The 15,038-nt window shown below is 38.4% G+C and overlaps 1 protein-coding gene across 4 annotated transcripts in view; it reads right to left on the bottom strand.

Moving 5' to 3' along the window:
- pdlim5a (PDZ and LIM domain 5a) overlaps positions 1–15,038 on the bottom strand; it is a 52,999-nt gene that overhangs the window by 4,624 nt on the left and 33,337 nt on the right. Inside the window, exons 5-11 of one of the 4 annotated variants that reach the window (XM_067521621.1) lie at positions 14,642–14,667; positions 13,550–13,570; positions 13,416–13,433; positions 12,844–13,016; positions 12,569–12,605; positions 3,994–4,067; positions 1,598–1,799 (exon numbers count right to left, since the gene is read on the bottom strand). In XM_067521621.1, coding sequence (XP_067377722.1) covers positions 1,598–1,799; positions 3,994–4,067; positions 12,569–12,605; positions 12,844–13,016; positions 13,416–13,433; positions 13,550–13,570; positions 14,642–14,667 — 551 coding nt within the window. The remainder of the gene's footprint in view (positions 1–1,597; positions 1,800–3,993; positions 4,068–12,568; positions 12,606–12,843; positions 13,017–13,415; positions 13,434–13,549; positions 13,571–14,641; positions 14,668–15,038) is intronic. The other 3 variants (XM_067521622.1, XM_067521623.1, XM_067521619.1) reach the window with 3 other exon arrangements.

The following is a 15,038-nucleotide window of genomic DNA, read 5'->3' as shown; positions in this document are numbered from 1 at the left end:
GGATAGGTGAAAATCAACTTAATTCAACTTCTACAGTTAGTATCTTCCTGATTCTAATTCTGAGTCTGAGTCTTCTGAGTTGAGAGTCACTGCATACTACTGATGTAATGTACTTTATTCTGAAATGCTGTTTTTATACTGTGACGATTAAGTCTAATAACCAATAATATTTAGGTCTGTGAACAATGTGTTGTGAGGTGTGCATGTCTTGGTTTTATAAAACCAAAACCACATAATTTTAAACCATCAATGTATTACGTATTATTGATTATTTAGATTATTTAATGAACTAATTATTTATTCTATTGTACACTATTTCTGACCCACGAGCACTTAATCAAATTGTTGGTTTTCTCAGTGAGCCCAAGAATGATCCAAGACTCTGAATTATTTACAATAATAATATAATGTTCATATGTCTAATAAAACAGGAAGAATAGTCCTTTATCTTTAACTTGTTAAACACAATCAGTTATGTTGCTTACATAGCAATGTTGAACAAAACTTTAGAAAGATTAATTAACAGAAGCCACCACAAGCTAGGTCATACCTACACAAGCAAATCAGCAAAACCAAATGTTTTCTTTTCTCAAATGTTATGCAGTCTCTCTTTGAATTTAAATAATGCATCCATTAACTAATTAATTCATTGTTTCAGTAGCCCATTCAGTCACTAAAGGAACAAGGAAAACAACATTTTAGAAATCCTACTGTGACTGTCGTCATCTGCTTCCACTCAAACACCACCTTGGCCCTGTCCACTTTGATGATTGGTTAAAGAGACTAATTTACTCCACACAATAGTTTTGCTTATCTGCCCCAAGCCTTGCAGCCATTAACATGTCAGTAACCCTATCCTTAGTGATATGTAACGTAAGGTGACACAAGCTGAGAGATAAGAGCAGGGGTTAGAGCAGTCAGCTACTGAACAAGAAGAGAGGCAGACAGATGGAGAGGAACAGGAAAAGAGGCCATGTTCTTGTGCTCCTGTACAGTTTATAATTAACTGGACCTAAACAACTTTTCTTGTAGAAAAAATACTGCTATGTGTACATTTCATAGTCAGTCACATCAAAGTAATGCATCCTCCTCCTGTCATGTGTCTGAAACATCAATGAACAATGTGATCTGCTGCAGATAGAACTTAATTTCTCTCTTCCCTTATCCACACTACGGGCAGATCTTTGTAGGTCTATAGCTTCATACACAGATTATCTATGGGTGATGACTTCAGGCTAATTATTTTAAGTGCCTAACCAGGGAACTAAATAATTAAGCTGTGGACATGCTTTCCTTTTCTTGTTCCTAATTTAGTTGAGTGCAAGTTGATGTCTGTGCTGCCAAGTTGAGGAGATCGCCTCTCGTTTGATTATCCTTGTGCAAGCGCTATGCAGGCTTGATATGATGGAACGAAACATCAAAAATTCACAGTTTTCTTGACCCTTGAAAGAATTACAATTAACAATAATAACACAGCATTCTCTGTTAACTAACCTGCCCTTATAGAAAAACGATAAAGCCGATATTGAGACCGGATACAAATATTTTTATTGTAAGTCGATAATTGACCTTATCAGACACAGTATTTCTCCCATACCTGATGACCATGTTGCAGTGGGCACACATAGGCGTACGAGTCCCAGCGGGGATGTGTTCTGCCATCTGCACCAATGTGTCCTCATCCTTAGGGTGGGGCTGAGGTGCAGGTCGGGCTGGGAAAGGACCCCTTGGGACACAAGCACTACCATTACCCTTCATGCAGAAGGATGGAGTGATCAAACCAGTCTTTGGACTGTGACCTGAGGGAGGATGGAGGATAGACATATGGCTATATTAAGAAATTATATGCAGACATAATAAAAGGAAAGAAAAATAAATGTAAACTTAAATGCAAAACTAAGTTGTTCTGAATTTAGTGACATTGTTTCTGTAAATGTACCAAAATTTGTGAAACTGCAAACACTTGCCAGGTGTTAGAAGACCTCCCCTGTCTGTCTGTATTTTCCTCCCAAGTATGTAAATGTTTTGACCTCTGCCCTCTTTGTCTACACAGCCAGCAGGTGTCATGGCAGCACTAGGGAGCAGACTGACTATTGCTGTCACAACTATGGATTCACCACATCAGTCTATGGCAACAGACAGAATAGTTCACTCCAACACATTCCTATGGTGTATGTGCATGCATACACATGACCAAATGCATACAATCCCACACATGCACACATTCACATGCTAAGACCACCAAGACATCCCCTCAGCTAAAATCTCAACACCTGACTAAACATAAAGCTTGGCCTTTGATCTCCACATTATTAATAGAGACGTGTTTCCTCAGTTAAAATGTGTTTTGTAGTCCTAGGATCACCGCATCAAAGTCCGCTTTAATACCGCTTTAATATTGCTCAAAGCTAAGAGTGGCAAGTTTGGTAAAATTATTTCACATAGCTTGACATTTCAACATGTTAGGTAAGCTGCCGATGAACCTGACAGTATTTATTTCATACACATAGTTGACTACTGAAGGTGAATCAGCTGAGGGAAAGATGTGGGTGATGGCATTTGTGTGTCTGTGTCTTCAAATTGTAACAGCGCCAATGGGAAATGGCAACAAACTAGTTAATAAAGGGCAAGTTTGTTCAACTGCAGCTCACAATTCAGAACGAGTCAGTGGCTTCCTGCTGCTGGGGCACCAGCTAGTTGTATATTTTGATGATCCCAGTTTCCTGGGTAGGTGACTGCATTTATGATGTTGAGTGGCAGTTACATCACTGAGAAAAGTGGAGAAGAACTGAGGAGGGAAGAACTAGTGTGCAAAGTGGCTCACTTTTAGGCATTTAGTCATTTTTCAGATGCTTTCATACAATGTAAGTAAATGTCTTTAGAATCTCAGCTTAGTTACATTTAAAGAGAACAAACATGTTATAAGCATAAATATAAGCATATACATATTAGGTATGTACATGACAAACTGAATATTGCACAGTAAAGACACAGTTGCAGATTCTATGAGGCTAAGAGCAGATTGAGTATGGGCATTATGCCGCAGCTCTGTGGCTTGTCTTTTAAATTTTATTCCTAACTGACAGGTCCCTTTAGTAAATATTGTCTTCCTGAATGAGTAGAACTGTTGCACGTGTGACTGAGCAAGGAGCCACAGGCAGAGTGGGACCTCTTTGCGTGCTCAATGGGCTTCCACAGAGGAAAAAGACGAGAAAAGAAAAAGAACGTCTGCAATGACCTATTTCACAACATATGTCACGCTTCGACCATGGAAAATAAGCCTCTTTCCTCTTGCTAACTGGCTGCAACAACATTCAGTCCAACAGCAGTAAATCAGTTTCACACTGTGCCAGGATTGGGAACCAAAGATTGGTGTGTGTCTGTGTGTGTGTCTATGTGTGTGTGTGTGTGTGCGTGTGTAAAGATAAAATAGCACTCTTTAACTATAAGAGGGATACATAATCAGTAGAATCACAAACTTACAACTTAGCTTAATTCCTAAACAAGAACTTATTTCTATAATTCTATTTAGAGGAGTCTACATCGTCTGTGCATACATTCTGCGAATCATGCTAAGAAAACAGCCTAGGCACCTTAGTTTTGCTCCACTAGTTAATTTAGTGAAAAGAAAATGCCTGCAGTAAAAACAGCTCACACACAGCCCTACAGATGTACATTTGTTCCATCCACAGATTTCATGGTTCGAAGAACAAAAATGCAGTTTGGTCAGAAAAACATCTATTATGTATATGTTTACAGTTATTTGTGTTCACAAAATCAGAAATGTTATTTTAGTTGTTTAATGTGAGACACACCTCTTTTGGCTTGTTCCCAGGTCCATGAACCATATTTGTAAAAGTCTTAAAATGGCAGCTGGCAATAATAATAACCAGTGTTCATAGTGAATGTGTGATTAAGTAAAAAAGTGAATGAAAAACCCTTCAAGATGGGCTGCTATTTTAAGTGAACAAGACAGAACACACTCTTGTTTACCCTGGGTTGCAGGCGGTCCTTTGATCATGGTCTTGACAACTGCAGACTCATGGCTGTTAAGCTCAGGCTCCTCACTGTGCAGAGAGAAATAATGAAAACACAAATTATATGTTAATTTCTTAATGTTTGGTAATTTAATTCATGAGTAAAAACAGAGCACCAGAAACCACTGCCCCTGCATATCAAATGTTCAATAAATTGTACTACATAGTATGTGTTTTTTTTTTCAAAGATGACATTCTCAGAATAATATCTTTGAAAGCCCACTGTAATCACAGCCACTAAATAAGTTTCTGTCAAAATAGAACACAACAGGTTCCAGACCACCTACCTGCTGACAGATAGGAGACAAATGTGGCACCAACCAAAAAACAGAGTGCAGTTACACCCAAACAGTGTGGCACTCTACTTCATGGTGCACTTCCTACTTGTGAGTACAGTATGGACAAAAATGTGGCTCATTTGCCAAATTTACAGCAGAACAGTGTCCAGGCCTTATGATGGATAGGGGACAAGTAGGTTTGCATAGCCCTAATAATAACACCAGACCCATTGAAAACTGATGCCAGAAAATCTATTCAAATGACTCGATGGAGGGTGATTGACTACAGTGGGGTGAAAAATAGCATGGCGTAATGACTAAAAGTGCCCAGTCCACATGTACTGCTGACAGATGCCAGACTACCAGCACTAATGATGGAGGGCAGTAAGTTCTCTGAGTACAGTGCAGGGTTTAACCACATCAATTTAACTAATTTCAGTGATTCATCTCTGTAGTATGAGAAAATGTATCTGTGTACAACGTGTACTGTACCCTGCAAGTAATCTGACGTGAAGAAGCAAAGTGAATGTTTCCCCATGGCAACGTTAACAGTCTATTTTCATGGGCCCTAATAAATAAAAGTGAATTTAACATTTGGATCAAAAAAGAGACCCTGCAAACATATAATATCTGTAACACTGGTTAGAATATTTTTGACAAGCTGACATCTAAAGCAACACATATTTTTTAAGGGCTATGTTGGGTCAAATTGTTCACTTGTAAGGAAAAAAAACATTTGTGGAATGCCCTTCTCCAAAAGCATCTTTTTGCTTTCCTTTTTGCTTTCTTTTTGCTCTCTCTGCTCTTTGATCAAACGTGGTCCAGGAGCCTCAAACTTTCCACTGCCTTTGAATATGATGGAAACTTGAATAACGTTTCTATGAGTAACATCAAGAGTGTGTTTGTGTGTGCAATCATGAGCACCAGCTACGGAGCTTGGGTGGGCCAACGATCTTTCCCCAGACGTATTCTGACCGATGCCAACAGTTAGATCACTGCTGTCTTCCCCTCATGCCTGGTGTTAGGGGACTCATTGGAGACAAGTGTTATGGTAACTGCAGTCATAGCTACCCTGAAAGTTTGTGCCTGTGTGTTTTATGTGAGTGAGACAGAAGGGCAGAGAGAGAGAGTGATAGAGGCTATAGGCTGTAAATAGCCAGGCAGAGGGTGACAGAGAGCAAAACAGATGAAGAATGTCACACTTGTGCATGTGCTGGCTTCCTTTCAGTAGGTGCTCTGTGTTTCAGACTCCCTGCCTCTGCTGTGACATTCCTAGTGGACACACACTTGATTTAAACACATAGGGCATCAATACTATGAAACAGCCACTACAGATCAGCCACTACAGATCGGCAAGCTACTCTGTTTATCAAGCATTACTACCCCAGAAATCCTTTATTTATATGTACGTAAGTCAACTCACAACTCACAAAGAAATGAGAGGAGAAGATGCTTTGAAGTTACCCGTAATTACACGTAGCAGGTAGCAATATAAAGATGAAATCCCTCTAAAAACATGATTCCCAAATGAAAGGATTAAAAGGGCATCTGAGTAATATACACACACTGATAAACAAATTCAACACAGGAGCTACAGAGCAATGACAAGCATTGTGATGAAGGCACACGGTGGACTCTGGTCCGCCTTGATTCCAGATAACCAGCCTATAGCCAGTATGGTCCTAATTTAAATAATCTCTTTAAAAAAACAAACATATCTCTTTATTATCCATTAATCATTTTTATGAAATATTTGTCTTGCATGAGGACACAGGGGATAAGAGGCACACTAACATGCTGTATCAGACATTCACCTGACAGTGACAACAGATTACAACCTTTTTCAGTGGAACCCACTGAAAAGTTGCAATGAATTAATCAACAGCAAATGTAAGTGATTATGTGACTACTGAATACTATTACCACCCCCCCCCCCCCCCAAAAAAAAAAAAAATTAAGCTTAATTAATTTGCAAAATGAATCTTACAATTAATTGACTTACAAAACAATACTTAAAAATCCCTATTATGAGAAACCAGAAGCAGGGAGGTAAGCAAATTAAGCAGGCCCGCATGTAAAAACTCTAAGCTTAGTATCCAAACTCAATTTACTGTTCTCTTAATGGAAACAAGAACATCAGCTGGCACCATCTGACATCAAACAGAGTGGTCCTGTAAAGAACAGGAAAAACCTCATCCTCATCATGCTATTAGCCTATTAAACATTGTGAGAATAAAGCCCATCTATTCAAATTACTCTGCCAAACAAGCTAACAGCATTTACTCATGTTTATTGGCTAACAACAGGTGACAAATAGAGCAGGAAATAAGATGCTCCCCAGTATTTCATTCATTAGGGGCCAATTGCAGCACAGCTCGTTAATATTCTCCACCAATCAGGCCAATTACATAGGAGCTTAATTGTATTTCTGCAAGACTGCGATTGGATGATTAATGGGGAGCTCCGCAGTTTTGATTCAATAGTTGGCCGTTAGAGTGCTGACCATCTGGTCGTACTGGGCCACATTTGAACCTTATTAGCTGGAGAGATAATTAAAGAGGGTTTGGAGGAAGGAGTGAGAGGAGGATGCATTTATTTTTGTTTTATCTCTCTTTCTCTGCTTTTCTGTGATTTTGTTCGACTTCATTTTACATTAACAGAGGGTAACCAGAATTTTACACTTCTAACACTCTGTACAGTATCATTACCCAATCAGAAACCTTATTTTCAAACTCTGTTTGACTTATCTGAAGTCTATTTTCAGCTGTGTCCTGTATAATAATGATGTTTCTTGTTTGAAGCTTTTAGGCACTAATGAGGAAAAAAAGGGTAAATTTCTGACACTCGACTGTTTACATATGTAAAGTAACCCCTTGTGTACTGTAGCAACAAGGAAAACTTGTATTGTGCATCTCATAAATGTGTTTGTCTTGTCTGAACACTGGACAAATGGTCCATTAACATAGCTGACTGCTGTCCAGCAGCACTCTCCACCACACAGCAGATGGTCTATGATTTAGTACTGTGATATTCTCTGGATCAAATTCAACCCTCACAAACTATACTGTACCATGCATGTGTGCATTCACACAGGCACAGTGAAAAAGACATCCATAGACACCCACTCAAACACTTTTCATGTGTCACACTTTAAATGTCTGCAGTTGTGTCGCCCAGCCAATGACTGATCTCTATGAGAAGCTGACAAGTTGTTTTAGAGTGACCACAGAGTGTTATAGTTGGTATGCCTTGTCTCTACAGAGACATATGGACCGTGTCCTTTGGTTTTGGCATTGGCTCAAGCAAGCAGGGCTTTTCCACATCCGTGAATGATATGTTCGGTGAAAGCTAGGGCCTTGTTTCCACATTAATTGTACCAGCAAAAAACTTTTATCATAACAACGAATTTCCTTTTGCCCCTGTAAAGGTGGTACTTATGTAAAACCTTTTTTGCTATCAAGCAATTAGTCGATGGCTGTGGTTACTGTAAAACAACTTGCAAAGTGAACAAGTCTACACATTATCCATTATTATTTGTAAACATTATTTGTACATTTGTTTGTATATTTTCTTTCTTGAACCCAAACCAGGACAAAAGCATTTTTAAAAACATAAAAGCAAAAACAAAAAATGATCAATGCTTGATTAAACAATGTTTATGGTGTAGAACAACTTTTTAAGCAGTTCATTTTCAGTGAAAGGAAGATTTATCCAGGTCTGCTCTTTCTAACTCTTGTTCTTGGGCAGGTGCCACTCACTGAGACTACAAGGATTCTTCTTCTTCAAGCTTAGAGTTGGAGCTTGATTGACTGGAGTAATGAGCAGGGCATTCAACAATGACTCAGACACATCTTTCTCAGGAGGGCAAGGACTGTTCTGATAATTTACTCTGACCAGGTGAGGACATGTTAAGGAACAGAAAAAGCAGAGAGTGATAGAACCACAATGACAATTGTTATTTGTGAATGAAAGAAGTAGTTGATGAAAATCCTAAACGAATATGTAGTTGACATAGATTACAAATCAAGAAGTCTCTCCTTTTTACACACATACACACAAGTAAACAACCACTAACAGTAAGACAATGACTATCCTATTGATAGTAACTCAAGTTACTCTAATGAGTAATTAAGTTAATCATCATAGGCTTGTACCTGACTGGTTTGGTACAGATTACATACTGGCAGGTTCGAACTGGGGAACTGAGGCAATAGAGAGAAAAGGCAACACAGTAGGATAAGATAGTTTGAGCATTCATAGCTAATATTATGTCACTGAAACATTTCTTTAATGTACATCAAATATATTAAATGTGGTGGAGAACCTGGTTTGAGGTGAAAGTTCAAACTGAGACACAGCAGCAGGATTATCATCAGTTATATATCCAATCAAACGCTTACTTAACCTATACTTTTCTGAATCTGTGCTGTCCTCTAGTGGTGTCACAGAAGAACTGCTAGACCAATGTCACAAAAGGAAATTATTTTATTTTATTTTTTTACCTTTTTAGACTTTTTTATGCATTTAGGGAAACAAAGAAAGTTTTCTTAAAAAACATCCCAGCCCTGTGTGTTCAGCAATGAGCAACTGAAATCCTGGTGGCTCTACATCATCTGAAGCAGCTGGTCTATGGGCAGGGAAATAATCAGAGGCTTGGTAAACAAACTGCTGTCACACGAAGAGTTTACTTCTCTTCTTTGTGCAGGCAATACACTAAAAACAGGCAGACAGGATGCTGGAATGTGGGTCTGGGGACTGGGTCATAGAAAAAAAAACATGGAACATGTAGGCTAGCAATGACCTCTGGGAAATGGGATGAATGATATTAGGAAATTATAGATTATACATTGTTCTCTTGATTGTTTAGGAGGTTCGCAGAATTAGAAATAAGGACATGGTTTGGTTTGTAGTGTTCCTCTGTGCCCTCTGCTGATTGGCTGATGAGCCTGCGGGCTGTGGCTGTGGCTGGCAACGTAAAATGTGTGTGAAACATCTGCTTCGCGGAAGATTGTTGAAGATTGTTTAAATTAAAGTTGGAGTGTATGCTAGAAAAGTGAAGTGCTTTAAAAATGCATCTGTGAAATAGGTGAAATAAACTTCAGGTTAGATCTTCAAAGGATAATGCACTATATCAAATAATTTGTTTTTCCGTTTTCTACACAGCAAACTACTGTGAGGCCTTTGTGTGCATACTGTTACTGCTGTGCTGAGAGAAATGTAGAGTGACTGGTGAAGAGGCGAAAATAGTGTCACTGTTCAGGTGATGATTTCTACCTGACCTTCTCACTCTTTGTCTCAGATTCAGTGACGATACCAGAAGAGGAAATAGGGACCAAAGACGCGAGAAATTAAGAAAGGAAAGGGACACCAAAACCAAAAGAAAAGGAAACAAGAAAAAACTTAATTACTTTATTAGCCACAGTTTAGACTTTCTTTTTCAAACTCAAAACACAGAAGAGAAATTTCAGCCAGCACATGTGCAGCTTTGTCCAAACGCAACACTATTAAAATCTACAAAAAGAGACTACTACTTAATGTTAGCATTGTCTGCAGAAGGAAAGGAAACAGGGATGTAGCAAAGTAAAGGCACTTAGAATATTTTACATAGCCAGGAACCTTATATACCTTCGCATTCCATGTCATCAAAAACATTTATACAGTCACTTCGCACACCATGAGAGCTCAACATCCTTTTTAAACTTTTTACTTGATACTTGTTACATCCCAGCAGCATAGCATCTAAGCTGTTGATTTATATACTGTACATACATGGCAAGTTGAAATTCTTTCCACGTTTTCAGATGCCACCATATTTCAAGATACTGTAAAATAGTTCCAATGCTGGCTGATACAACAGATTTAAACAAGCATTTAAAGCTTTTAGATAGATTTAAAGTGTATTTCATATTTTTTTTTATTTGTCCTTTCGGCTTATCCTGTGAGTTCAGGGTCGCCACAGCGGATCCTTTGTCCACATGTTGATTTGGCTCAGTTTATAGGCCGGATGCCCTTCCTGATGCAACCCTCCCCAATTTCTACTGGGCTTGGGACCGGTGTCTTTCATAACATACAATAATTCAACTGTCCATTTCATCTACACAACACATCTTTACCTTTTGCCACATCTGCTTTACAAATGTACAGCAGACAATAACGGTGAAACAACTGTGTATTTTATTTGTAAGGATTACGGCTTATAGGTTGTGTTGCAGTTTCTGTCTATTTACATAGTGAATGATCCATAACATTGTCTGTATAGCTGTAGCCCCAAAACTAAGTATATACATATGTAACTTTACATCATTTGATTAGTAAAAACTAAGATGTGGATTGACAGCGAAAGATGACAACTTCATCATTTCCCACGGGATTTTAGGATTTTAATTGACAACACTTGATTAGTACCGCTCTTGTCTATAGTGTTGGAAAATGCTGTCTCACACCCACAGAAGGATTATGTAATAATGTTAAATGACATAATTTCCAACTTAATTTTAATAATAAACACTGATGGTTCAGTGTTGATTAGTATGTAGATACTACCTTATCATGGAAGTCACCAACGGGATTTCACATGTACACAGAAAGTAGACTAAAATGAACTTAAAGCAAACTCCACTCAGTCATGTATAATGAAGAGAAAGTGGAAAGACACACATTTAAATGTGTATTTCTCTACACACACTATACCTGTTGGAATCAGTGGAGCAGGCCCAGCACAAAAGCAATACTTAGAGATCAAAAGAGGCCAGAGCAGTGCAAGCACACAGCAGAGAAGGACAGCTTCACATATCCACACATGCACGCGCACACACACACACACACACACACACATACACACACACACGCACACACACACACACACAACTGTTCCTTAGCAAGTTCTCACTGCTGTATTCTTTATATCTTATATTACCATTAGTTCACTAACCAGTTCATCACCAACAATCTGCAACAGTGAAACTAATACAGTTTACAGATATCCAGGTAGATAAAAACACACATGCACTCTCACACGTGTGCACACGCATGCGCGCACACACACACGCACGCACGCACGCACGCACGCACACACACACACACACACACACACACACACACACACACACACACACACACACACACACACACACACACACACACACACACTCTCTCTCTCTCTCTACTCGACATTGAGGGTGCGAGCAGACACTCCATGGTGCCAGTCTCTCAGCTCGTGGTACTTAGGGCCAATAACCAATCGAGTGTTGGTCTTGTTCACTCTGCCATCGAGCACACGAAAGTAAGGGGGGGGACACACCAAAAGAGAGAGAAAAGAAGAATTTAGAAAAAGTGTACTAGTTGTCCTGCAATCTGTGATGAGACACATTCTAAGCCATGCCATGAGGAAAGCTTGATAACACATGGAGCTGTTACCACAAATAAAAAGTTAAAGACAGACAGAAGGAAAGTTTAGCATCTAATGGACTTATGGTATTTTGCTCTCGTCATCAGAATAGTCAATATTACCAAATAAAGAAGATGAGCTGTAAGGATTAACCAGAAAACAGTTTACCCATCATTTTCAGTTTCTTAAGGGTCATTTCATCTGTGCTGCCCATGAAAAGAAATTCATAAAATTACCTATGAAGCGACACATTAACACTTACAGTCAGTGGGAATGCATGTCACCATGAGTGATCACATACACACAAAAACCACCAAAACAAATGCACAGCCAACAGATCATGTCACACTGAGAACGAGACCACAGCCCAGCCATGATTGCCACCAAAACAATCACTGGTTAAACAACATGCAGCAACACCATGCTCTCACACCCACAAGCAAATGCACAAACAATGTGGGACACACCGCCCATTACACAAAGCTACACTTTGACTAGTAGGTACAGATGAAGACCAAGTAAACAACAGAATTAAGTTTAAGGATCAATAATTTGAGAAGGGAATTTAATAAATGAAACCTTTCTGAGCTTTTGAGAATTGACATACTGCTGCACAGAAGTCTGGCTTTTTACTCAGTTGATCAAATGTGGTCCTTTCCCTGCTGCCTAGGCAATAGAAGCCACACAGCATGTTGGGAAAGCCATGAATAATAAAATGAAAATAGCATCAAGCTAAACTGAAAAGATGGGATTTTCTGGAATATGTATTTTTACTCCACACAATGCAATTATTCTTACAAACAAAAACGAACAAACATGATGATAAGAAAACTTCAACCTGTTGATAATTTTTGCCATGCGCTTACTTTGTGTTCTTGGCTTTCTCAGCTTCCTCATCATTAGCTGCAAGGGAAAGAATAGCAACATTAGAGTGTAACATAAGAGTGTATTCTAATATTCTTTACCTGTTACATGTTATTAATTTTAAATTTTATAGTTCAGTCATATATCAAGTATTGATCATAATATAGCTACTGTATGGTGCATCACCTGTACTCAGGTATTTTTGTTCATTTGTTCAGGTTCTATAACAACTCTCCATGTTATTCATATTGTGTGTTACAGTCTGTCAATTATGTACCATACTCGGTGCCAGTGATTTGAGCCAGAATCTTAAATGATCTGGACTGGGTGGTGCCAGTGCGGGGACGCCAGTCCTCCGTGTCCTCCATTAAGCGCTTCCTGCTGGCATCAGCATGAGTGGGCACATGGTAAAAATGGATGTCTGTGTCCACAACATGCTTCCTGGGAACTCTGGATGAACAAAGTACAATGGGATGAATGATATTAGCAAATATACTTTTCATTCACATAATTTCTATCATTTAAAAGCTATTAAAGAAATCTACAAAACATCTTACACTCCTACACTTTCTACTATAAGTAGATGTCAGTTCAGAAGCTCTGCCGACCACAAAGTGTTATGAAGCAAAACCATGTTTAGTATTATAGGTCAACGATTTTAAAATTAATATTAATATTATGAATTATTTAGTCAGATAGATTGGATGCAACTGTTACATGTTAACATGTTACACAAGATGGCAATCTAACAATATGTGCTTATTTGACAATAACTGGTATTCTGTACAATGGGGGCACATCACTCTTTGTTAAATGTGAGTGGTATCATGATCTATACCAATCTGGTACCTTGGTGGCTGAGGTTTTCTTGAAACCCAATAACAGAGGGCAGAAGAGAGCACACAGATAAAATAAAGGCATGGAAAAACAAAACAGCAGTATCCATAACAGTTGAATCAGCAGTAGAATTCTGTGTGACTTACTTTAAAATACTTTGAGGTCCACTAAACAGAAGGTATAGAAAAACAGAAGACAGAGGAGAAATGTGAGGAATGTATTAAAGAATTAATTATATGTAGGTAGAAGACATGTGGATGAAGTGCCATTGCATGCACAAAATATAGAGCAGAGACCTTTATTTTACATAAATAGAATCAGTATGAGGAAAAACTAAACAAAGTGAGTCAATTACATTTTCCACCACACTGTGGGGCTGTTGAATAGTCAAAATTCGTTAACTAGCATTTTTCATCATTTGGACAGTTTGAAAAGTAATCTTATATAGATTAATGTTTTAATTGAAATAACACTTAAAAACACGGATTTTGGTTTTTAAGAGTGTTGCAGCATTATTATGACCAGACATGTGTGGTTTATGTGCTGGTGTTTGTATTTCTAACATTCCTAGCAACAGGGTGTTGATAGGCATGTTACTAATTGGAATTGTAAATAAATCAACTCAGCTCAAAAACACACACACAAACACACACTGAAGCATTGAGGACTTTTTAGGCGCTGCTGTCAATAAGTCAGCTATAAATATATACACCCACTCACCTAGCACACTGATTTATGAGTGTCCCTCAACACATTCCTGTCACAGCAGCAGCTATGTGAGCGTGGGAGTGTTGACAGCCACCTGTGAGCCTAGTCACACACTTACTGTAGTTATACTGGAAGTGCCTCACAATACAGTCTGTGTCTGTATGTGTGTTTGCCGCTCTGTCAATATAAACATTTGATTTATAGTTGAGGTACAAATATACTGTTGTATCAGCACTATCTATCATATACAAAGGTTCAGATCATTTTTTCAATTAGCTAAATGCATTTGATGTAAACATGAAATATGATAAGTAATTACTAAGAATAATGAATGAATGCCTAAGCAGGAAAATATTATGTGCCAAAATATAACAACCACCATGCGCAATAGCTATTTCTATGATGAACTAATAAGCAAATGCATACAGATGTCATCTTGCAACAGCCACAAATACACAGCCATAGGTTAACATATACAAAGAAAAACAGGCAGTCAAAATCTTATAATTTGACATGCTTTAGAGACTAACTTTGTGACTGCAGATGGTGCTTCAGTCTGCAAAGCAAAAAAACAAGGATTGAAAGGAAGAGAGAATGACAGAGACCACTGACATACTGAGTATGTCGGACATTTTATCATTTCACAGTCAGAACACTGAAAGTTGACATTCAAAGATCCCCTCTGAAACGAACCACAGCATGCGAACAAGCAAGCAAGATGCAAGACACATGCTGTTCCTTAGTGTCAGTCTGAAAGGGAACAAAAGAAAACAGCTGCTGCAGCTAAAGAAATCATGATAAAAATCAAAAAGAGGACATTCTAACTACTGCAAATACTGCAAAATTACCCACTCATGCATACTGATCATTAGAGATAGTTTATCTCCAAGCGAGTGACCAAAATAATTATTGCAATAGTTGAAATCT

This window comes from Channa argus, chromosome 11 (assembly GCF_033026475.1).
Source record: "Channa argus isolate prfri chromosome 11, Channa argus male v1.0, whole genome shotgun sequence".
Lineage (NCBI taxonomy): Eukaryota > Metazoa > Chordata > Actinopteri > Anabantiformes > Channidae > Channa > Channa argus.
Note: the sequence above shows the minus strand (reverse complement) of the source record. Positions and strands in the feature narration are given on the sequence as shown.